Source organism: Sander vitreus, chromosome 12, assembly GCF_031162955.1.
Source record: "Sander vitreus isolate 19-12246 chromosome 12, sanVit1, whole genome shotgun sequence".
Classification (NCBI taxonomy): Eukaryota; Metazoa; Chordata; class Actinopteri; order Perciformes; family Percidae; genus Sander; species Sander vitreus.
Genome location: NC_135866.1, coordinates 22,721,902 through 22,746,888, shown reverse-complemented (window position 1 = coordinate 22,746,888; position 24,987 = coordinate 22,721,902). Strand labels below are relative to the sequence as shown.

Sequence of the window (24,987 nt, the reverse complement as noted above, 5' to 3'; positions counted from 1 at the left end):
GCAGGTCGTATGCAATACAAAAACATGTACATCTTTTTTGATTAACTTAAAGGTTGTTTAATGTAGTTTAGAAAAGGCATATACAAATACCTAATAATATTGCAACATAGTCATTAAATGAATGCCAGTAAGCATTGATTTGGTGATTAACGGTCAAAAAACGTCAAAACCAGGCTAACGTTAAATGTGGCTTTAACATTAAACTAAAAGTAAGTTAAAGTAATTGTTTTGTAATGTAGCTATCGTGAAAACCTGAGTTTAGTTTATCTCTCACACGTCCGTAGGTGACGCTAGTGTTTCATGAAGCATTGGCAATTTTCCCCACAGCCCGTGAATGTAACACACTAGCTAGCTAGCTATTCGGTTCGGAAATGCCATGGTGGTAGCGTAACAGCAGCATATGAATGGGGTTGTGTTGGGCCTCCAGTAAGCTTTGCGCCCCGGGGAACTAATGCGTACTATTTTGTCATCTTTGCGATTATTTGGCTGCTAACATCTTCAAATACCCTCTTGTCCCAGTTTTCCCTAGGGCTTCAAAGGTATCCTAGGATCATCTCCTCGATCGTAACATAATGCTAGCCAGAGATTAGCTAGCTAGCCGCTAGCAGCTTTAGCTAGTTAATGTTCGGATAGTTGACCTAAATGGGTTCGGTTAAGAAACCCCCCTTTTCAACAAAGTATACAACGCGTGTGATAGTTCGTTTAGAGTAAAACATCTCAAAATGGACCTTAATTTTTACTCTGCCCTTTCGGATGGTTGTGGTCAAAATGTTGATTCGGAGTTCTTGGACACCCAAGCGTATGGCGGATACTCTGAGGAAAATAAGGTAACCCAACGATAACCAATATTTAATTGGAAAGGTCAGCTTTGACTCATAGAAATTAGTTAGTTTCATATTAACGGTCTGTTTCAGTTTCCAGAAGGCGGCGACAGTTATCTCACCATCAGTGGAGCGGGCCACCCTTTTTTGTCCGCTGAGGTAAGCGAGTTAATTCAAGCAACATGGTAGTACAGAGTAAAGAGTCTTTATTGTGCTGATCTTTACACGTGTTTCAGTTCATTAAGGACTGACCTATTATTCTGTCTCTTTCTCCACATACAGCAAACATTCCATACTCCCAGTCTCGGGGATGAGGTTTTTGAGATACCCCCTATCTCCCTTGATCCAGACCCAACTCTGAGCATCAGTGATGGAGTGTCCCACTTTGAGTTGACAGATGGGTCAGACGGTACCGGGGGACCTTCAGGCTCCCGTAGCCTTGTTAGCAACCTGGTAGTGGAGGCCAATGACCCTTCCTTTGCTTCCACCTTTGTGAACTCTGGGTCTCAAGGCCTTGAGCAGCTGAACCTTGGGGCCATGGGCCAGGCTGGAGGGGGAGCCCTGCTGAGCTCATCTGCTCTGGTGAGTGCTTTACCTGTGGACCCTCACACAGAATGCTGTTTAGTGTGTTTAAATGTTAGTGGTTCATGAATGCAGTTAAGAATTGTTGGCAACTTGTTGTGTTCTAATCCCTCTGCAGGAACTGGGGAATTCCAGTGGTTCACATTTCAGCAGTTCTTCCCCCATGACCATTGATGTCCAACTTGGCGACATCAGTCATGGACTTTTGGGAAGCAGCCAGTTGAGCACTATTAACCCGTCTGAGCTGGCACTGGGTCTTGGGGGTGATAACATTGGGCATCTTTCAGAGACTCATGAGCAGCCGCTGTCTGCAACACCATCGCCAGCGGGCTCCCTGCAGGATGAGGACATGGATGACTTCAAGGTGAGGGTTTACACCTGTAGAGGTCTACATTTATGTTTACTTGCATGTATTATGGCAGTCTTGTATACATTTTGGATTCCATGCTTAATGTTTTAGATCCTACAGCTAATATGTCCTCTCCCCTCTCTTCCACTTTTCCTCTCCCTACTCAGAGAAGTGTGCTGGTAGACTCCCCCATGTATCTCTCCTCTTCCCTCTCCCACATGTCCTCCCACCCAGCTCCTACATCTTCATTGTCTCCAGCTACGGCCAGGAGGGGCGGGGGGAAGCCGGCCACACTGGCCTCAGTGACTGGGGTGGTGGGCACTAAGAAAGGAAGAAAGAAGAAAGACCCAAATGAACCACAGAAGCCGGTTTCAGCGTACGCACTGTTTTTCAGAGACACCCAGGCAGCCATTAAGGGCCAGAATCCCAATGCCTCTTTTGGGGAGGTGTCAAAAATTGTGGCCTCCATGTGGGACAGCCTGGCAGAAGAACAGAAACAGGTATAAGAAGACATACATATATATATATATAATATATATATATTAATGTACTGTGTCAGTTTTGGGGGAGAAAAATGATTGTTGGTGGTACTTATCTTGTCTTCACTAGGTGTATAAGAGAAAGACAGAAGTAGCCAAAAAGGAGTATTTGAAAGCACTGGCAGCTTATAGAGCCAACCAGCTCACGCAGGTAAAATCACATTGACCTCTAAAGGAAAGCCAGGTGATTGCTGTATGGGATTTTCAATCATATGGCTTTTCAATTTTTCTATCTGTCTTCATCACAGCCAGCCACTGAGGAGATGGAGACCGCTCCTTCACCACCTCCAACGGTGGTCAATCCAACACCCGCAGCCCTTCCCTTTGCTGGTCCCCAGGCCGTCCGCCCGGCGACCACCAACCTGGAGGAGAACACCATCACAAACATTTGCGCCTCCAACATCATCCTGGACGTCCCAGAGAGGGCCACACGTTCCCGCACAGGGGCCAACAAAGTCTCTGCTCCAGCGGTTGCGGTACCTCCGGCCCAGACCATCACCAAGATCATAATCCCAAAGCACATGTTGCAGGCGGGGGGCCAGTTGGTGACTGTGTTGCCCGGAGGGGTCCGCACTTTGCAGCCCACGCTGGTAGTGTCGGGTGCCTCTCGTCAGCCACCTCCGCTGCAGCAGATGCAGAACGCACCGCCTCCGCCGCGGCTCCAGCAAATGGCGCCAGCACCTCCACCCTTACAGGCCAAGCCCCGCGAAGGAGGCACCACGCTAGGTCTCCCTGTGTCCGTCACGGCTACACCTCCACCTCCACTCCAGATAAAAATAGTTCCTGCGTCCTTGCAGAGCAAAGAGGCTCTGCCGATTATCGTCCCTAAGACGGTGGCTGTGTCATCTACCGTGACTACATCGGCCCAGTCTGCACCCATCGTGTCGGTGCAGGTGGTGAATTCTACAGACACGTCAGGCAGTACAGACGATGATGAAGTTACAGAAGTGCTGCATTCAGAAGAGGTAAATGGTCGTAATCCGTTGTTATTGTCAGTTTTGTGTGAGGCTGGGACCGTGCTTATCCACAAATAACTCTTAATTTGATTGTTGGCAATTTTGAATAGTTCAGTTTTTTGAAACTGGATTATAATATATTCTCAGACAGGGCCAAACTGTTGTCATGGTAACAGATTCCTAATTTTCACAAGTTTCAGACTGTTGTTCAGATTCAGCTGGATCAAAGTTTTAAAGCAACTGCCAAATCTTCTTTGCCACTGTGGGAAGATGTTTAATGTTATCCCTCCTACTTGCTGCTACAATAGTGCCACTACATCTGGTTTGTTTTACAGCATTTCATTAAGATTGTTTGTCACTTATCTAGATTCTCTCTCTTCTTACTCTTGACCAATAGAACTGGTACAGCCAAATGGTTCATACGTTGAATGGAAATCACCCGTGATTTTAAAGTTCAGACACCTGAATCTGAAATGTCAGTTAATTTCCAGTCAAACAACACCATGAAGACGAAGGAACAATCCTAACAAATATGTGAACGGTTTAGTGAAACGTTCTAATCAGGGGAAGGATGCAGGGAGAAATTCCAAGGCACTGCATCTCTGAGTAGAGTCGGGGTCACTAGAAAATGGAAAGAATATGGCACAGCTGTACAAGAGGCTTACAGCAGCACTGAAGTAGCTATATGTTTCCATTACTGAGATAATAGATGCTGTGCACACAAATACCGTTGCAGTGTGGCAAAGAGAAAGCTACAGTTGAAAACACTCACATGACATCTGGGCTAGTGAAAAAAATGTGGTTCACTCAACAAACCTATGCAAATTGACACAGCTTGGGCAGTTTCATACAGACGATTGGGTAAAAAAAAAAAATGCACCTCCAGATGTACATAGACCCAAAGATGGAACTGCTGTCGAAGGCACGGACTTGAAGAGGGGGAATACTTATGCAATCAGTTATTGTGTTTTATATTGGTTAACAGTGACAATGAAATCTTTTTTTTCCTTTGGTTAGTGCAAAATGTCCCAAATCCCCTGTGATTTAAAGATTATAGATTATAAAAACAGTCACGTTCTCGTATACAGGCGGCCGCCGTCTTGGGAGCTACGGTCTTTCTAAACTATCTTTTTAATAAACTGTCTGTACGCTTGCAATGTTCTCAATGCTTCGGTTAACATGTAGGGACCCTCACTATGCTACCGTTGAAGTGTGGTGATATTTTAATCCTTTTTAGTGGTATAATAAGCAATTTGTTTTGACTTTCCATGTGCCCCGAATACTAGCGCTGTAAGCTAATCAGCGGTCCACGCTAGCTTGTTTCAAGCTCCAAACTCATTCGATTAGCATGAAAACATGTCCCAGAGAACGACAGAGTGGGTACACATCTGTGATTAACCCCTAGGTTCGTTTTACGCCGGAATTGCCGAAATAGTCTGGCTATCACCAGACCAAGCTCAATCTTCTAAGATTGAACATTTGTCTGGGCAGTCTGCTCTGTATTTTCTACTGCACAAGAGGCGTGATCAACGGGCATAGTTCAAATGACTCTGTACGCACTTGGATAGTCCTTCAACCAATCAGACCAACGATCCGGGTGACGTACTTTCATCAACGAGTTGCTGCGCTTGGGTGGCCGCCACTGAATGTAAACAAAAAGCTGCTTGCCGTCGCTTCTCTATCGTCATCGTGTTAAACCCGCCAATAGCGCGGCAGGTGGATAAGCCAGTTTGTGATTGATCCCTGCAGATTTGTAACGGAAGCAGGATAGAAAAATGTACAGGTTTCCAGCCTGAGCTGCCGGTCGAAATCAAATCCCCGGCAGATCGGGCTGGGTTTACCCAGTCTAACTGTTAAAGGCTATCGACAGTCATTTTCTGTACTTATGCGGAAGTGCTGTAAACTGACTGTACTTGCTGCAAGTAACCAGACCCATATTAATAATTGCTCTTCCATGCATTTCCCCTTTTTATCAGGAAGAGATGGAGGTGAATGGGTCCAGTGATGCCACGACGATGAGGAGTGTGTGTGTGAGGACGGGCTGTAACAACCCAGCCGTAGAGAGTGACGACTGGGACAAAGAATACTGTAGCAACGAATGTGTGGCTACTCACTGCAGGTGTGTAGAGGTTTGAAATATGCACTTGTATACATTTTTGTTTCCATTAGACCTTAGAGAAGTTTTCTTCTCTTCACACTTATTATACTTATACTATACTTATACACACATTTTCTGTTTTTCAGAGCGATATTCAAGGCGTGGTGCTCGATCAGGAATCAGACCATGGGAATAGTGAAATAAAGAGCAGCTGCTACCAATCACATCAACCGAATACTTGTTTTTCCACTATAAACAAGTGTCAATAGTTGAAGGACCGATGCAGAAGTGATGCAACACAGAATCGTCAAAAAATGCATTTCACCGCAGTTCTCTCACTGTTTGGTACATGTACTGTAGGTTTGACAGTTGCTGTTCAGGACAATAAACGAGTAGTATTGCTAAATAACACTAAAGTAGGACAGCGATTCCACGTTAGTATTTTAGCACACAGACTACTCTGTTACTTACTGAAAGGTAAGGATAATAATGTAGTGGTATGTTTGATTATGTATACAGCTCTTAGTCAGGCATCAAGGGACTTCAAGGCAGCTAGAGAAAAGATCAGAACAATGAAGTATCAAAGTTGGTCGAGACAATGGTATTCTATTAGTTTTTTTTTTTTTTTACTAAATCCCACACAGGTCAGTACTTGTTTACTGTAACTGTACTGTTGTTGGAGTCGGTTTCTCAAAACGCTCTGACAAAGAACATTTCAACCTTTTTACAGCAGTTTGAGACATTGTACAATGCTTGCTGATTTGAAATCCATGCTCTGAAATGTGTCAGGTCTCTAAGCATGTGAAACAATTCCTTATTACAAATAAAGGCTGAAATATGCCTAAGTTTGAGTGGGGAAACTGTATCACTGTACAGCTTGTATTTGTGCTGAGAATAGTGGCCTAAGTTTAATATTGCCTTCATTTTTTGTAACACATTCTGTTCAGATCATTGTTGTTAAAAAAATCTTGACTTTCATGTTTTCTTAATAAATGAGCAGTTTTGCTGAATCCAGTGCTTCCTCTTTGTCTTTGTCTCTTAAAGCAATGCTGTAACTTTTCTAACTTAAACATGCCTTTTGGTCTGTAGCCAATAGGCTGAATCTGTTAGCATCTTTTTATTTTCCTTTATCCTGTACTTCATAATGGCTCAAGAAGCTGAATGTGTAATCTCCAAAGAAACATTTGGCAAAGTCAGAGTTCTGACCCCATTTGTGTAGAATTTGTATGATTTAGTGTTGTTTTTGTTTGTAGAAAAAAAGGTAGTTACTGTAGTCTGTTTTGCTTTCAGCTCATTCAGCTTCAACATTTGTTCTTTTGAATTATTTTACAAGTATGTAGTTTTACCTGTTTTTGAAATATTGAGCTAAAGGTTGAAGAGTTCATTTCTTTTTGGTGCACCAGAAAACCTGATTTTAGTCTTACATATTTATGTAAGATAAATGCAGAGCAAGCGGCTCATTATTGCGAGTTGAACCCCAACAGTGTGATGCAGGACCCCGACACGAAGGTCTTGCTTATCACACGACTACTTCCTAAAGTAATCACTAATTTGACAAAAAATGTTGCTATAAAAATAATTTTATTGATTAAAAAATGGTTCTCCAAAATCTATGATCAGAACTGCGTCCATAGCAACGGTCTGTTATTCAGAAATAACAGACTAGCATGTCGCAATTGACTAATCAGAATCCAGTATTCAACAAAGCCATATAATACATTGAAACAAAAAGGAAAAATCTGTTAATCACACATACTATACATACTTTTAAGGCCTGTCGCAATATGCAATAAATCAATTAATCGCACGTTAAATAAAAATGAGCTCGATAATTTTTAAATGGAAATTATCGCGGCCGGAAACATTTCCATTTTATTTATTGTTTTTGATAGTGTTTGGTTTTTATTCCAGTGCATTTTTTGTTAACAGAGACTGAGTCCATTTTATTTATTATTTTTGGTTGTTTTGTTCCACGTCCAGTTGATCTTTGAAAAGGTGTACCTGCATTATTATGCCATTATCATTATCATCGTTTTTTCTGTGGACTAGCAGCGTGTGGAGGGTGGTCTGGCAAAGTAAGTGGTTAGCACTGCTGCAACTAGCAGCAGCAAGTGGGCACTGCAGACTCTGACCCTCGTATCAATCACTTTTTCAACATAATATACTATGACATTTTTATGACTTTTTTTCGATAAACTATACTATGACTTTTTCATCACTTTATTCGACATACCTATACTATAACTTTTCTTTTCAATAAAACCTTAAATTATTCCACTGTTAAGTACATTATTAGTATTATTAAACATTTCAATGAAATTTGTACTAATTAAAACCATTCCCACTTTTCCAACTATTCTCACTACTTCAACTTCTTCTTACATAATCATGCCAGCAATCCAGTTAAGATTTAGCAATTTAGCTTTTCAGCATTCACAAGCATTTTCTGCAGGAAATGCATTTTCTAGTTGTCACTTGTTTTGCTGTTCAGCAAAAGTTACATTTTACTCTCTGAAGCCCAACATGGGTCAAAAGTGACCCAAGATGTTTTATATCTTTGCAGGTTATCCATTTTATTATTTCATGAATTCATTGTTTTTTAACATTACAAACAGTTTATTTTTGCTTATTTTTTCATAAAAAACATGTTTGTATTACTACCCCAAAATGCATAACATGGGTAAAAAATGTCCTGTATGTATTCTCAATGGAATTTATTAGGAACCTTTGATTTGTTTACATATTTGCAATAAGGAACATTTTATTGCACACCACTCCCCTCAAGGTCACCATTTCACTTTTCTACAAGCCTGCCTTATCATGTCGTGACTCTGACACATTTTTATTTTACTTTTAACACATACATCATTCTGTAAAGATGGAGAGAAAGAGAGATATGCAAAATCAAATGTATAAGGCAACAATGACTGTCAGGAGATATGATGTGTATGCCTGCAAGTTTCAGCTAGATATATAAACTTTTCTCAATATAGCAAGACTTAATTAATATAATGACTTACTAAGAAAAACTAAATAATTTCTAAAAATCCTAGGTGATGACATAATTTTGTTAAAAAGATATTGCAAAGAAACATTCAGCTATGTATCAAATAACATTGGAAATGAACATGTGTAATTGTTGATCCATGTTGTGCATTAATAGATTTTGTATCATAATGATTTGTGTGCTGCCCTATCACATATTTTCTGTGCATTTTTGAGACTCTGTGCAGCATAACAAATGTGTTTACATGCACACTAGTATCCATGTTATGATCGGTTACTGGAGGCACCCGATTATGTGTTTCAGTGTCTGTGCATCTAAACACCATACTCTGGTTCCAGAAACGTGAACAAGCCCTTATCCCAGTTTTGATAAACCTGGAAATGAGTGAGCTGATGCACTCCGATAAAAACTGGAAATGTAAACACTTCACCTAGGTTTCTGATAATTCTTTGCAATGCTCGCAGGTGTGTCCTCAAATTAAGTTATGCAATAGTCAGTAAGTAAAGCAGAAGAATCAGATGTTTAACAGTGTAATGATGGCGTATAAGCTGAAATAAAGTGATGCAAATAATCATTCTGTTGTTTCTTTCATCCTCCATTACTGAAGATTAGCTAAATTCAGTTCAGGCAGCCAGAAACCAAACAGAGTTCATCCTCAAATATTGAGGCAACTCAGTTGGTACAGAAACGATGCAGACAATCAGAAACCTGGATAATATTAAAATCATGATAACAGCGATGTGAATAACATGTTGACATCCTATCCAGTATATGATCAAAACCAGGATATTAATGTGCATGTAAACACAATCATTGTCTGCTTATTTATCTTTAATGAAAACAATGACTATCTACATTGCCGCATCTCGATAGTACAGGGCACAGGTTCTCTCGAAGTTGGGTCATCTCCATCAGGCTAGTCAATGTACTCCAACACAAACACATAGTTCTCTCCACATCTGAGTGCCCTTTAACCTAAACTTCCATTCCAATGTTCCACCAGATCATTTTTTGTACCTTGATCTTCTGTCTCTGGAGGTCTGTTGCTCTTCATTGGATGATCAACCAAGAGTTCTATGTGGGGATAAAAACAAGAGAAAAAAACAAGTTTATACTGTACAAGTTGGCTGATTTCCTAAGGAGGTTGCCCTATAAGTGGTGCATCAGATCAGACAATAGTTGACTTTAAAGGGATATTTCACCGTTGGAAAGACGAATATATCTTTAAATTGGGTCACTTATGTAGTGGAAATGTGGAAAAAGTATAGAAATTGGTGCCTTCTAGGCCAAAATAAGCCAGAAAATTGGCTCATATGGATGAAAGACACCAAATCCCAGAATGCACTTGCTTAGCTGCTTTAGACTCCACTCCCAAGCCACGCCTACCGTTTACAGACAGTGAGGCAGCATTCAACTCAAATGTGTTTTATTGTCATTTCAACCATATACACGAAACGTTTCTCCGTGGCTCTACACATTTAAAATATATAAAAACGACATTATATAAAAACGACATACGAAACAGGTTACATTTAGCTAGTGCACACACATATGCTCCGTAAAGTTCAGCTAACGCATAGTAGCATTAGTGCTTGGTGGACTGTAAACACGATTATAAATTTGCGTGGAATGTAGAATGGTCGGCATTAAATAGTCACAAACTCCACTAGCAGTTAGCATTTAGTTGGATACAAGCAGCTAATTTCTGCACAGGTCCGTGTTAACACAGCCCATCTCCATTCTTACCCAGCGACAGAGAAACAGGCTGGATAGTCTGGCACACTATTGTTTCCACAACAACAAAAACACAGCAGTCTCTGAACTCGCATTGGGAGTTTCGTTGAAGTTGGATGTAGTCCAGTTTGTTGTCTAATGAGCGGACACTTGCAAGCAGGATTGATCGAACAGGTGGCCAGCTAGCGTTAGCTTTCCACCTAGCTAGGTTATACTCCGGCCCCTGTTCGCGTTTCACCGCTGAGGACGTCCCCCCGTGATCTCCCGCTCCGGCCGCTGCAGCTGCTTGCTCCAGCCGCCGCACCTGCTACTGCTCGCTCTGGCCGCCGCCGCTGCCTGCTCCGCCCACTGCTGCTGCCCGCTGGTCAAACTGACCTGTACGGCGGGCCGCAGCAACCTCTTATTTCTGCCCCCCGAGGGCTGGTGGTCTACGAAATTTCCCGGTAGATTTTTTTAATCCCACTCCGCCGCAGATTCCGTCTGTCCGATAGTCCGGTACACTGTTGTTCAGCCATGTTTCCACAACAACAAAAACACAGCAGTCTCTGAACTCGCGTTGGGAGTTTCATTGGATGTAGACCAGTTTCTTGTCTAATGAGCGGACACTTGCAAGCAGGATTGATGGAACAGGTGGCCGACTAGCGTTAACTTTCGAACCTAGCTGCTTTACACTCCTCCACACCGCTGACGGAGCTCCCTGTTAGCGATGCTTCAACATGGCTGACCTTCGTTTTGCCTCGGGAATACTCTGGGAAAGCCGACAGTCCAACCCCCTACGGGCGGGTTGGAAACATGCGGAAGTAGCTACTACTACTGGCTGTAGTCCATAGCCTCTGGGCAAAAATGCCTCTTATGACGCAAAATGACGATTTTTGCATCATAAGAGGCTTTTTTCCAGACCGACAATACAGAGATCTCTCGTCTCAGCGGGACATGAGGGAGGGAAGCACGGTCATTCAAAAATACTACCGGGTTTCTACTGATACAAAGCTTAATGCTAAATCGGTGAAGTATCCCTTTAACTTGTGCCCTTGAGAAAGGGTCACAGATTTATTTGTATATCTTTGATTTACACATGTTGGCTCAGCACCAAGATGGCGATGGAGAATGTCTACTTTACTGTATATACTATCATCAGGCTTTTAAAGGAATAGTTTGACATTTTGGGAAATATACGCTTATTCGCTGTCTCGCCATGAGTACAATATGAAGGACGATGCCACTCTCACGTAGTGTGCGATACTGTAAATAAGAAGCTAAAGCCAGTTAGCTTAGTATAACAAAGACTGAAAGCACAGAGAAACAGCTAGCTTGGCAACCAGCAAAGACTGTGCCTAACCAAGGAATAGTCCAACTCATAACCTCCAGTAAAACCACAACTTGTTATTTTTACACTTTTGGTTTTTATACGGATTAAACAAACAATTACCTTTGGACAGAACCAGGATAGCTGTTTGCCCCTGCTTTCAGTGCTCATGCTTAGCTAACCAAACCATCTGCAGGCGGCAGCTTCATATTTAACAGACAAATAGGAAAGTGGTATTGCTCCTCCTAACTACCTTCCTTCTTACCTGCGATGATGGAATAAATGTGATGCACACGGTTCTGCTGCTTGTCCAGCGCTTCCGTTAGCATCTGGTTTTCCACAGAGTAGTTGTAAGCTGGTGGGAAACAAAGATAGACATCAGTGAGTGAACGTTCACACATACAAAGACAAACACAACACTAGAGCTTGGCATTCTCCTACCGTAATACAGAACAATGAACCACAAACAGAGCAGCACCACTGTGACACTGTTGAGGGATGAGTCGGCGGGGTTCACTTTCTGTTTCTGTCAGGAGGAAAATACATTTTAGATCTCAAGTGTTGAAAACAAACTGTAAAAGTCACAGATATTGAGAATTTAGTAAACAGAGCTTACTTCACGTTGAATGTCTTCTTGCAGTTTTTTTACAGACTCACTGGATTGCTCTTTGAGCATGTTGAAGCGTTGGTCCATGTACTCCTGTTGAATACACACACAGCTCTACTTAAACCCCTTAACATCCAGTTGTCCTTTTATTTATAGGTGGAAAAAAACATCTTATTCTACACTATCTGACAGTATAATATATCTGGAATCTATTTTTAAATTTGGAAACTCTGGGATCCCCACTAGAATTTAAAACACAGTTCAGGCAGTTGATTTGAATTGCAGAGATATGTGAAATCGGCAAACTTTAGTTTCTGCTGTGCTTATTTTCTGTACTGTGTTGCTTTGCTAGTTTCTTTGATAAACCAAATCTAGTATTACGAACAGTAACATCTCACCGCCGGTCGGACTAACTGCTAGTTTGGGTGGTGTCCGTGTCTTTAGTTTGTGGCCCAACAGGTAAATTAGGTCTCCGACCTAATGTTAGTGAGTAAGTGTGAAAGCATCAAAACATGCATTTTAGATGAATGAGATGAGAGTATTGTTTGCGCCGTTAAATTGTATGTACGGGAAGCAGGAGTTTTCTACCCATAAGTTATTGTAAACGAACATTGTGATTGGGCACAGCATGAATTTGTAATGACCGAATGATCCATGGGGTGAAGTTAGGTGGAGCGGGTAGGTTTCAGATTCTCAGGGACCAGAACATTTTTTAAATTTTTTCTACATGACATGCAGCAACAGGAATCTCCTATGTCAATGTGGTTAATCCCACTCTGTTTACAAGAAACTGTTGCTATCACAAACTTCCTTCCATAATCCATACATAAGGATGCCAAGATTTTTCCAGTGTAATATAGTGTAAAAGAGTGGTATTCAAAACTTACAGTCAGCTGTCTCCGCAGGACGGAGGAGGCCTCAGTGGCCAGGTTGTGCTGCTTGCTCTCCAGGGCGCACACATTGCAGATGTAGCGCCTGGACGTGTTGCAGTAGTATCTCAGCACCTCGTCCTCGTGCTGTGGGCATTTCCTCTCCGGGAGGTCACCCAGAGGCCCGACCAAGGGGTGTCCCGTGTACACCGGCAGCTCCAGGTGGTCCTTGACGTGCTCTTTGCACAGCGACACCTCACACTTTAGACATGTTTTCATGGCCAGAGTTTTGTTCTCCAGGCAGCAGTCACAATACACACTTTTTGTCTGCTCTTCCTGTTTACAAAAATCAGATAATGACATGTGGGAAAAGGTGTGTTAGACATTTTTGTCCACTTTTGAGGATTAGTTTTACCAGTCCACAACTATTCTAGTTTATTCTCTACATCTTCTAAGTGTCACTATTAAAAAGATTGTAGGTGGAAAAAGTGATTATAGCAGATACCCTTCTCCTCCTGTTCACCCTGAAGTCCTCCACGACGTTGGCCAGTGCGTAGCTCTTCTGCACCCCAATGATCGGTCCAAAGTGTGCTCTACAGTCTGGGCAACGGAAGGGAATGTCTGAGGAGTGATCCATCATGTTTTCCAGACAGCCCATACACATGCTGTGTCCACAGGGCAGCTGCCGAGGATCCTTAAAGATGTCCTGGCACACTGGGCACATCAGCAACTCCTCAAGCTTTGTTTTCTCTGTATCTTCCATTCTTGATCACTCTTCTTCAAAGAGTGCCAGTGAGCATGAAAAAAGCATACAGGAAGGAGTTAACTGCAGAGTTCGTCCAGCACTCAGCTGCTGCCTTTGTAAACACTTGTTTCATTTGTTATGAATTATCCCACCAGCCGTAGCACAAGATCACGGGAGTACTACTAATCAGTACAATTATTCCTACCTTTAAAGCTAAAGCTGATGCCCTTAGTATTGCTTGTCTTATCCTCCGTACACACAATGCTCAAAGTGAAAGCACTGCTGAGTTTATATTTGTACTTCCTGGTGGGGCGGGGCCTAACAGGAGGAGACTCGAGACGAGATATTTTGAAGTTGAATACAGGACACAAACCAAAACGTCATTAGATATTACAAAAACAAGACAACCATTTTTAGAAACTGATACTTTTTTATTCATATAGAGTGTGTAGAAAATAAACACGTGTTTGTGGGTTGATTAGACTTCTGAGGCAGACTTCGGTTGTAGCTAGTTTGAGAACGTGTCATCGACATCTGTATTGTTATTTTCCTCCAAATGACATCTTGACTAATCATTAACACGAGTATATTGGCTCTGATCAATACAAGTGTTAGTCCAGTCCTGCTGTTTTTGCATGCCGACTGTCATCGTGGCCCAAATGTACAGAGCTACCATTAATGTTGGTTACACCTGTGGGCTCCCAACTCAGTCCAATCAGCCAAATTAACTGAAAACACCTGTGTGGCTGTACCATATGGCTGTGTAAGAGCTATACAATAATCTTAAACTGTGATAATGTAGCTAATGCAATACAACCCATAGACTTCTGGTGAACTGTCACTATTTTTTCCATTCGTCCTATGTCCAGCGATATTAAACTAAATTCCAATTTAGCTGAGCATGAAGTAGCTAGCTAGTTAACGTTAGCTAATCCACAACTATTTACAGTCTAGTTTTGGTTAACATTACAGTTACAAAAACAAAACTAACCAGACTTTTCATGGCGTAGCTAAATTAACAAAAATGTACATATTAAGTTAAAAACCGCGGCACTGGTAAAGCCATGAATGTATTATATATTATATGTTCTGACCTGTATCAATCATCAATCAACGTATTCAGTCATCTTTTCCTGTAACCAGGGCTAACTGACTAACTCCCGCGAATGTATCAGGCTAGCTCCATGGCAACATTACACTTCCCAAAGCATGATCGGAAAAATATATTCATCCCAAATGGAATAAAAATCCAAAATCTTATTAAGTACACTTACTTAAATACTGTACTTAAGTACCGTTTTGATGTACTTGTATTCCCATGTTATGCTACTTCTGCTCTTCTACATTTTGTAAGCCAGCATTGTACTTTTCACTCCACTACATTAATTTACAGCATAGGTTACTATGTATATTTGGATTATTCTCAATAAAAAGTATAAATAAAACAAAAACAAATTATGTTATATTATTATAGAATAAGCTACCTGGCAGAAATAGTCATATAGCCCGACATACTTTTACCAGCTGCAACATGGGCCATTCTACATAATTAGTACTTTACTTTTTGGTACTTTAAGTACATTTTGAAAGATGTTAAATGCAGGGCCAGAGTAGTTATACACTGTGGTATCGCTACTTTTTCTTCACAGATCTGAATACTTCTCCCACCACTACTTAATAGTCTTATTCTGAAAATAAAGTAGCTAGGATGTAGTGGCTATACCATTAGATTGAAAGTGCTTCATAACCGATCTATTAAGCATTAGTAATTTATCTATTAACTATCAATTAAGCCATTAGTTACAAAGTATAAACCTCTTATAACGGGTGCTTTATTTAAAAGTCCTGCCCTTCCTCCAGACTGAATGTAGTGTGTTGAGTGTTGTTGGATTTACACAACAAAATAACTCAATTATCTGCCACAAAACATTTTTTATTAATACACAAGAACATTTTATATAGCATCAGAAGTAAAAAAAAAAAAATTAACGCAGACATGTATATTGGATAATATAAAAACTTTTTTTAAACGGTTTCAAAAAAAGAGAACATCCAATGACATTTGTTTGGCCATATGTACACGTTAACATAACATTAAAACAGAATGTCTTATAAAATCAGCAAGGATAGTCTTTGACATCTAGGTCAGGAAAGAAGTCTAAATACATTCAGTTATCATAACATGAATACAAAACCAAACACTCTTTGATAAGAGACATAGTGTAAAGTAAAAAAAGTCATAACATAAAAAGAGTATAAACATACAAAAGAAACATCAGTGGAAGGCTGGCCGGTGAGGATCTGTATTTTGCCCATCCAAAACAACCAGATATCTTCTATCTGTACCCACAAAGGCATACAATTTTACTGATGCGTTCCAACCAGGGCCCCAGGAATTGCGCTCAGCCCTGCAGCCAATTTTGTCCAGTGGCCTACCTGCGGAATTGCAACAAAAAATCCCACTGCAACCCAAAAAAAAAGAAACTCCTGTAAAACTGATGACAGGACACAACGAACTGCAAACTGCAGGTTGATTATGACTATTTCTATTCTGAATTGTTAGTCCTTGGACTTTTGATATCTGAAAAACTCTACTGCACACATTCAGTGGGCCGCATATCTCTTAAGTCAATCCGGAAGCTTAGAAATGTTTTCAGTATATAAGCCAGGCGAGCGACTCCAATGAACTGAATAGGCGCCATTTTTGAGATCTGGTTGTTATACATCCATGGTTCCAAACCATTTACAAGACACAGCAATCTCCAAGGAGCAGTGATGTTTTTCAGCACATATGTAGTATACTTTGTTAATTGTGCAGACTGATCCTGTTTTTCAAAAGGTATTATACAAAAAAGTGTCAAGTAGTTGTACAACTCTTATAAACTCTCATAGCCTTTTAACTTTCTTATCTGAACATTACATGACCATATTCTACAAAAAAAACGATAGTGTTTTAAGTCTGAGGTAGAAAGTGATGAAACCCCCACAACCAGCCACTGACAGCTGTTTTTACACTGCTACAAGCCAGCAATTGTCCTGAATGAAGGAACAAAGAATCCACACGGGCTCATTTTGTGTTTCTCCAGATTTTTTAGGATCCTGAACATCTTGCCACAAGTGGCACAGTTGTAAGGCTTCTCCCCAGAGTGAAACCTCAGGTGTGCTTTCAGATTGTCTCGCAGACGGAAGCTTTTGCCGCACTGCGTGCAGGTGTGCGGCCTCTGCCCCGTGTGAAACCTCAAGTGGCGTCGGAGGCTCTTCCTCAGTGCAAACGACTTAGAGCACATAGTGCACGGGTATGGTTTTTCTCCAGTGTGAAAGCGCTCGTGCCGCCGGAGAATCTTCCTCCGCTTGAATGTCTTCCCACAGATGCTGCAAGGGTATCCATCACGGGAGTGGGTGACCACTTTCTGAAGCCGCCAAACACCGTTTTCACAGGGGGTGAAGCAGCAGAGGCGGTGGCCAGTGTGAAGACCTTGGTGGCGGCGGAGGTCTTTGGGCAGAGGCCAACCAGTTTTGCAGTTAGCATCATGACCTTTGACAACAGCATCCTGAAGCTTCATCGCTGACTCAGGCACCGTGAGCACGTCCACCAGTTGTACCACACATGGACTCATCAGCTTTTGCTCTGGAGAAGTCAGTTTCAGTTTCATGTGGAGGTTATTTGTCGTCTCCTTTGGCGTGCGGATCCGTTCCCAAACCCCAACCTGAGCAGGAGTCACAGCTCCATCAGACGGGGACGGGCTGTAGGCGGTGCCCTTGGCGGTGCTGACACAGACCTGCTGAGGCTCGGTTTGAACAGGCTTCTCTGAACTGTCAGTTTTGGGAGCTGGAGACTCTGGCTTGAGGATCAACGGGCAGACAAACTTAACCTTCTCTCCGGAAACGATATCACACGTATCTGGTTGGATCACGATAAGCTTCGGTTTAGCTGGTGAGCTTTGCTTAGGTCCATGTCTTAATGTCTCTGCGGAGACTGAAAAAGATTAAGATGCATTTTTAGTTATATTGTACATTCCCACCATCCTCTTCTCATTCAGCTTCAACATCCCTCCACCATGTTTAGAAAGCTTCTTGTTTATCTGCTATCTGACTGAATAAAAAGTCCCTTTTCATACATGGAATATGTATCATTGTTGGCTTTATCTATCTGTTAAAGTGATTACTTTTTGTCATTCAGACGTGTACATTTATGGGAAGAGACAATGCTTGCACATTATTTGGCACCTGGTGTGTGAGAGAGAACAGCAGTGAGTTAAAAGTGTTACAATAAGGAAGAAAAGTGTTTTTTGTTCTCCAACAGGCTTTTAAAACTTATTTTGGGAGGAGACATGAAATGTACTGCCGTGATCTTAGAACTGAAGGCGGTACAAGATGCGTATCTCTCTTTCTTTGCGTCTTTTACCCTGTGCAGCCTTTAGGTTAATCTGATGGCATTCAGTTTGCCATCAGATTACGTAAAGTAAGGTGACCAGATTTCTGAGACAAAATCCGGGGATATTTTCGGCTCAGAAGCGTAAATAAGTCCAAAAAAGGTAATGTTTTTATCTTTGTAAAACTTAAAACGGGGAACTGGCCCAGGGGCATCACAAGACCTAGAGCTGCACTGGGGCACAAGCCCCCCTAGGGGGTGGGGGGGTGGGGTGGGGTCCATGGGCATGCTCCCCTGTAAGAACATTTAGTCTATTTTAACGTTTAAATGCATCAATCTGGTGCACTTTGAAAAGAAATTCAGAGGTAAGACTTGATTATTCTTATCTATGGATGGAAATACTGTATTTGTGCTGTAGCCTGAACTATTTTGCACTTCAGAATTGTAACCATGCACACACACAGGTGGAATAGTTTTTTCTTCATATTTTTGCATTAATGTCACTAGGAAGCATACCAGTATAAATATATATTCATATTTGTAAGTGGGATTGTCTGGAATCTGGCAATATAATAACCATTATGGTGGGATACACTGGCTAAGCAATTTACAAAAATGTCTGTGCTGACATAAATAGTTTACATGAGAATACATTATAATGTTGTCCCAAAGCTGGAGACCATGTAGAAATTTTGTTGTGATTTCAAAACCGGATTACTCAGGGACCGCTTGTTGTACCGATGCATGTGTTGAGTGAAGAGTTTGTGAAATATAAAAGATAAAAAGTCCGCAAAATTGCGTTCGCTAAACCCACCAGACTCCATGTACATAAACGTCATTTTAGCATCGTAAAATATGGACATTCTAGAACAGGTCTGAGCTCTGAGCAGCGCTTGCTCTGGCTTGAGTTTGCACGTGTAGGGTGCGCGAGTCAGCACGACTATATGTTTGGTCAATGTTTTCTTTCTTTCATTCCAATTTCGGGTCTGTCACTCACAGTGAAAACCGGGGACAGCTCACCAAAACCGGGGACTGTCCCCGGAAACCGGGGACGTCTGGTCACCCTAACGTAAAGCGGCCATGGTGCTTATTCGGACACGACACAAACATGTTAAATTGCCATCAGATTAACAGTAAATGGGCTGCTTGACTGAAAGGGACGGGATCAGTGACAAACAGGGCAAAAGTTTTAAATAAGTTCTGCAGCGGTGAAAAGTCCAAGTAGTGCACCAAGGTATCACTGCCACAACATTTGTCTTCTCTCTTTAGCTTCAGGGCATCTTAAATCTAAAGTAAAGTTATCATAAGACAAGATCAGCCGTATTTGCTTAAGATGTTTGATTATTAGGCGTGGCAAATTTCAGCATGTACATACTTTTAATGGAACTGCACACTTTACCGTAAGCTCGGGCAGCGTGACTTCACCTCACCTTGGTAACTCTGTGGTGGAGATGTGGATACTTATTAGTGAAATGTAGAAAGGTTTGGTAGATGCACTGATATGATATGCAGCCTCGCGTTTTATCTACGGTATCACTTAATAAGTGCTGCGTTTGATATTTTAAAAAAATCTCGTAGAATTGTTGTAGAATTTGCTTTCAATAAACATCAGGGTTTGCGGGGGGGAGACACAAGTTTGTCCAGGTTTCCCGACGCTACCACTTGGTGTTAGTAAGCCTTTAAGTGGGACAATTTGTGACACTTGTGTCTGTGCAATGACTAGAATCCCGAGTATTTGTTTTAATGCTTCTCTATGTGTAATCTAATTAGTTAATCCATCCATTTTTCTAAAGTGCTTATCCTGTTCAAGGTTAGTTAGCTTTTAGGGCTTTCTGCCTGAAAGGGTTTATTTGAACCGAAACCACTATCTTCTCCTAAACTTTAAGTAGTTTTGTGGCCTAAACCTAAGAAGCATTCTGGCAGAAAATGCTTTTGGTCTAAGAGCCCTGAAGACCAACTTCTCCCATGTGCTTCAGGTTCACTGTGGAGTGGAGCCTATCCCAGCATGCATTACGACACTTGACAGGGATAGGTCACGTTTATGTGTGTCTGTTTTTCTTTAACAGCACAATGCAGGAGGAAAAAGCTTGACCAATGATAAGACAGATGATTTGTATCAACCAACCTAACAAGCATATCAATATTAGACACAACATTTGTTTTATCTCTCCAATGTTGCTTCTTAAAAAAAAATGGGTTATGGGCCGAAAAACTTCCAACTTCTAGAAGTTAACGAAATGGCCTAACAAACACTGTCCTGTTAATATCTCAGAGCACTTTCTTTTATCTGCAACTCCCACTTGTAAAATGTGCTGATGGAATCTAAACTAATGGCCTATAGTTGCAGTCCTACTTGTTAGTACACAATAATTCAAATCCTCATAGATTAAAAACATTTGCATAATTTGTCTCTGTTTGTCAGTGTTTTTTAGCCTTGGATTTCAACTCCCTGTCACAGAGCTTTTCCTTACCATGCAAAATAACTTTTGTCCGAGTTGGAGACTCTGCTTCAATCCCGCTCAACTCCACCATATCTACAGTCTTTGCCACAACCTGTTTAAAGAAAGAACATAACACATTTGCATTCTGCACTGGATGTTATGGGAACAACAAATATGGGTATGAAAGCCCATAGGGGGACATATTTAATATATTTAATAATATAATTCCAATTTTTACATACTTGTATGGCCGTTCTATGACCATGCAAGCATTATTTGAGTCACAATAAAAATGCAATTTTCTAACTATTTGAAAGATGAAAACAGCATTTGACATTTTATTTTCAAAGACAACCTACTGTCCAGTAGACAATTTTCAAATGCAATAAGCGATGCAGTATGTGAATATTGAAATGCAAATTAGCATTTCATTTTCACATACTGCATTGCTTATTGCAAATAAAAATGGATTATTGCATTTTTCATTTTTACTGAAAACTATAATGCTATTGCAGAGTTATATTTTCAAGTTTACATATCATTTTAATAAAGTCCCCTATGGACTTCCATACTGGGACAACACATCCTATTAAAAGGTACTGTATAAAAACAGGCCATGATGTGATGACGTGCTAATGTACAAGTCACAAAGCTGCCGAAACTACAAAGTTGCTCACAGTTTCACTCAGTCTGTCACACTCCTATATCCTCACTAACCTGTTCCTTCAGAGGCGACCACTCCGGATCAACTTGGCCATTATGTTCAGACGATGGGATTTCAGATGGATTGAGACACCCCTCCACCTCCTCCCTGATCTCCCTCAAACAATCACCATCTGAGAGTCCTGTGGAGAAGAGGGGGGGAGGGGTTAAGACAGAGGCACACATACATTCCTTAACAGTATATTTGGGAACACCATGCAGGAGTTCAGTGCAAATTCAAATGAACAAAGTGTGTGCAAGAACTAAATGTACATAAGCATCAAGCTGAATGTGTGCTGAGTGCATACACAATGATCATCTTTCTGAATTTGTCATGCATTTAAAGCAACTAGTGTGCACTCTACATCCTACTCGTGGACGTAAACAGGAAGTCATAGCATTTAAAGCTCCAAAGACACGCACCAGAACGCTCAAACGGCAGATACATGTCCTCGTCCACTTGCACTCCGATGCTACGCGTGGTGTCCTCAGTCGTTAAACTATCCAGTGTCTCATTTGTTTTTTTGTCCTCAGTGCGGCCCACATCCACATCCAGCGCCGAGGCTCGGTATCTGCTCTCGAACAGTTTGGTTAACTCCGCCGTAGCAGCTTTGACCAGCGCTCCGAGCACCGACTCCACCTGCGCCTCGAGGTTCACGACGCCCGCAGACATTTTGGCTGCTCCGACAGTGCAAAAGTCCGCGTTTGTATACAAAGTTCAGAGTAAAATGGAAGTTAAAAATTAGCAGAGGTCTTTATTTACCAACGACAGCCACATGGCTTGCAGAAAGAAGAGGCGTGTCTCTTTCCGGCGCAGGCGCGCCAAACACTGAGGGGGACGGCCAGTTACCATAGACAGTATACATCCTACATCACGAGATGAGTGTAAAGGCCATGCAATGGCGGAGCAAAAATATAGAAGACAGCGTTCTCTTAATTTAATATATCCATGGCCGACACATGGCCTCTAATTTTCCATTCTCCATTTCTGTGTATTTGTATTTTTTATGATGTATAAAAATATGGCAGAACAATAATTTGTTTGCCCATTTTGGAGGAAATTTAAGTTTTAATAGCAAAACAATAAGTTAGCCTACAATGTGTATACAAAATATACAGACTATATAGTCGAAGTCACAGTGGAACATTTTCTGTTGCAGTGTGGACGTAGATATAGTCTGGCATTGCCAGACCTATCTGCACCATATGTCAATGATCTGCACAGTGCTGAGAAATAAGGTCTGGCTACACCACAGATGCATTCTGGGATAAGAGAAAAAAAAAACGCTCTGGGTTGTTTGCATTTCTTCAAACCAATCCCAATCGTCTTTGCTGGCGCTAAATCCCGCATGGTTAAACACAATTTGCTCTTACAGTGTATTGCTGTGTGTAGCACTGCAGGGCGTAGCAGGGCGTAGCAGGGCACTGCAGGGCATAGCAGGACACTGCAGGGCGTAGCAGAGCACTGCAGGGCATAGCAGGACGTAGCAGGGCACTGCAGGACATAGCAGGACGTAGCAGGGCACTGCAGGGCGTAGCAGGGCACTGCAGGGCATAGCAGGACATACCAGGACATAGCAGGGCACAGCAGGGCGTAGCAGAGCACTGCAGGACATACCAGGACATAGCAGGGCACTGCAGGGCATAGCAGGGCGTAGCAGGACGTAGCGGGGCGTAGCAGGACGTAGCAGGTCACTGCAGGGCATAGCAGTACGTAGCAGGGCTCTGTAGAGAGTAGCAGGGCATAGCAGGGCTCGGAGCAGGGCCACGGCGACAGCTGCAACCATGATTTAGATGCCACCGTAATCCAAAGAAAACTTCTGGGCAAAAAAAAAAACATAAGGACTCCGGGGAATAAGTTCCCCAGAGCTAAGTTAGTAGCAAGCATTTCTGGGACATGGATGCGCACAGATGGAAAGAGAGAGGAAAGAAAAGCTCAGTGTGTCAAACTGAAGTCCTCCGGCAGTCTAAAACTATAACAGCATAATTAAGAGCTGGTGCAAGGCAAACCTGAGCCAGTTCTATAAGGGTTGGTAGGTGAATTTGACGACTATGAAGAGATGCAAGTGGGCCGGGCTAGGCGGACGCTGCAACTCCTCACTCCCTAACTATAAGCTTTATCAAAGAGGAGAGTTTTAAGTTCACTCTTAAATGTGGTGACGGTGTCTGCCTCCCGAATCCAGACTGGAAGCGGGTACCTCTGCACTGACCTCACATTGATCCATTTGTAGTTGCTCGGCCCACTGAAATTCACCCAGAGTCCACTCAACCTGAAATCTTGCAGCACAAACTTACAACATTTAGGCTACCTATGTCAAGTCAGTTATCGCTTTAGCACCCAGAATTCTTTACAGAAAACACACCACACTTCATTTTTGATTCAAATTGCGATCATAAGGCCTTATTTTAATGCTGCTATGTATAGAATGTTAATTAATTAATTATTTGAGAATAGTGTTTTTCAAACTACTCTGCGCTTTTAATGCAGAGAAATTAATCAGTTAACCACGCAGTCCAATGAAAATTGGCGGAATATCGTCATGCACTGTGGTCTGCCACAGCGTCTCTTCTTTGATTCTACCACAAGGTGGTGCTAAAGCCACACGTTTTTATATTTTACACATTGTTAAAGCAACATTGCGTTACTTTGGGTTCCTAATCCTAACCCTGTAATCATCAACACTCACCCAGTACTCGGCAGCATGGCTAACACACTACAGGAAGCTGCAGTTAGCTGTTAGCCTGAACATAGTCTCGCATTGCCAGACCTCCCTCCACAGCGCTGTGGAGGAGGGTCTGGCGAGTCCACGCATCATTCCGGGATGGGAGAAAAAATGTGCTCTGGTTTATTGGCATTTCTTTAAACCAATCACAATCGTCTTGGGCGGTGCTAAGCACTGGACGGAGCAACGGTGCCTCTTCAAAATAGCCTCAGGAAGGACCTTGTTTTGGCGGAACGCGCATGTTCAAAGGTTGTTTTAGTCGTGCAACAGAAAACTCAGATTGGATAGATAGTCTAGCTAGCTGTCTGGATTTACCCTGCAGAGATCTGAGGAGCAGTTAACCATAGTCCTCATAAATCCACCAGAGTTTAAAATGCCAACACAAAGAAAGCCCAAGGCAACGGATATATGGCCTAAATGATTGAAATTTAGATTTTACACACACACGCGCACTTTTAAAAAAACTGTACAGCAATGTTTTTTCTGTCCAAGCGGTCTTTTATTTAAGACTTTACAGTTAAATTCCTCTTGTTACAAAAATAGAATATGGCTGTTGTCATATTTCATCATCGTAGAAAACATCCATATGATGTACAGCACTTTCAGTGTACAGCATAAGACCCATCAGAAAACCTTCTAGCACCCTTGGGTCTGACTTCAGTTGTTTCGATGCTTGGGCAAACGAGAAAGTAAGTGAACAGACAAAACACATTCAGACTGGAAGAGACTCCACAGATGGACTTAGACATAGTACATACAACATTGCAACTCCTCCAGTACTTTGGAAAATACAAACTTTAATAATATAAAAATCAATAGTAGTAGATGGCAAGGTTTTGAAAGAATTTCTTTTTTTATTGTACCAGACAGTCACATGTGTACTGTGGGATCTTATTTTAGAAAGTACTTTGTTACAGAGAGGATTAGTGAATATGTAGGGGAAAGGGATAAACGTGTAGTGGAATATTCTGGTAGATGCAGAGAGAGGATGATGAAAAGATAAGATATCAAAATGGACTGACGAGTTCAACATGAGATATCAAAATGGACTAATGAGTTCAACATGAGAACTAGTTACAAAAGAAGATGATGATTTGACAGAGTGAATGATGTTGACTCTTGAAACTGCATTGGTC

The 24,987-nt window shown here is 41.8% G+C and overlaps 3 protein-coding genes across 3 annotated transcripts; 1 reads left to right on the top strand and 2 right to left on the bottom strand.

Annotated features, from left to right (window-relative positions):
• Positions 1-345: 345 nt before the first annotated feature.
• tox4a (TOX high mobility group box family member 4 a) lies at positions 346-6,355 on the top strand. Its single transcript, XM_078264691.1, has 9 exons — positions 346-827; positions 915-980; positions 1,104-1,403; positions 1,522-1,767; positions 1,920-2,252; positions 2,362-2,442; positions 2,540-3,256; positions 5,224-5,366; positions 5,492-6,355. The coding sequence occupies exons 1-9, from the start codon at positions 723-725 to the stop codon at positions 5,547-5,549; spliced, it is 2,049 nt and encodes a 682-aa protein (XP_078120817.1). The 5' UTR covers positions 346-722; the 3' UTR covers positions 5,550-6,355.
• Positions 3,616-13,914, bottom strand: LOC144526934 (E3 ubiquitin/ISG15 ligase TRIM25-like). The gene is made up of 6 exons (XM_078264692.1): positions 13,374-13,914; positions 12,887-13,204; positions 12,009-12,092; positions 11,834-11,918; positions 11,658-11,747; positions 3,616-9,426 (listed from the first exon to the last, which is right to left on the bottom strand). The coding sequence occupies exons 1-6, from the start codon at positions 13,629-13,631 to the stop codon at positions 9,323-9,325; spliced, it is 939 nt and encodes a 312-aa protein (XP_078120818.1). The 5' UTR covers positions 13,632-13,914; the 3' UTR covers positions 3,616-9,322.
• A 1,617-nt stretch (positions 13,915-15,531) lies between these two features.
• LOC144526931 (uncharacterized) lies at positions 15,532-21,953 on the bottom strand. The gene is made up of 4 exons (XM_078264683.1): positions 21,552-21,953; positions 21,144-21,271; positions 20,457-20,538; positions 15,532-17,589 (listed from the first exon to the last, which is right to left on the bottom strand). The coding sequence occupies exons 1-4, from the start codon at positions 21,799-21,801 to the stop codon at positions 16,631-16,633; spliced, it is 1,419 nt and encodes a 472-aa protein (XP_078120809.1). The 5' UTR covers positions 21,802-21,953; the 3' UTR covers positions 15,532-16,630.
• Positions 21,954-24,987: the final 3,034 nt, after the last annotated feature.

Excerpts from the sequence above, each read along its gene's own strand:
- tox4a (XM_078264691.1), top strand. The coding sequence starts at position 723 with ATGGACCTTAATTTTTACTCTGCCCTTTCGGATGGTTGTGGTCAAAAT. Across the intron at positions 1,404-1,521 it reads TGCTGAGCTCATCTGCTCTG|GAACTGGGGAATTCCAGTGG; the intron begins GTGAGTGCTTTA and ends ATCCCTCTGCAG. Across the intron at positions 3,257-5,223 it reads AAGTGCTGCATTCAGAAGAG|GAAGAGATGGAGGTGAATGG; the intron begins GTAAATGGTCGT and ends CCTTTTTATCAG.
- LOC144526934 (XM_078264692.1), bottom strand. The coding sequence starts at position 13,631 with ATGGAAGATACAGAGAAAACAAAGCTTGAGGAGTTGCTGATGTGCCCA. Across the intron at positions 12,093-12,886 it reads TCCTGCGGAGACAGCTGACT|GAGTACATGGACCAACGCTT; the intron begins GTAAGTTTTGAA and ends TGTATTCAACAG. Across the intron at positions 11,748-11,833 it reads GTTCATTGTTCTGTATTACG|CTTACAACTACTCTGTGGAA; the intron begins GTAGGAGAATGC and ends GTTTCCCACCAG.
- LOC144526931 (XM_078264683.1), bottom strand. The coding sequence starts at position 21,801 with ATGTCTGCGGGCGTCGTGAACCTCGAGGCGCAGGTGGAGTCGGTGCTC. Across the intron at positions 20,539-21,143 it reads GGTCGCCTCTGAAGGAACAG|GTTGTGGCAAAGACTGTAGA; the intron begins GTTAGTGAGGAT and ends TTCTTTAAACAG. Across the intron at positions 17,590-20,456 it reads GACAAAAGTTATTTTGCATG|TCTCCGCAGAGACATTAAGA; the intron begins GTAAGGAAAAGC and ends AATCTTTTTCAG.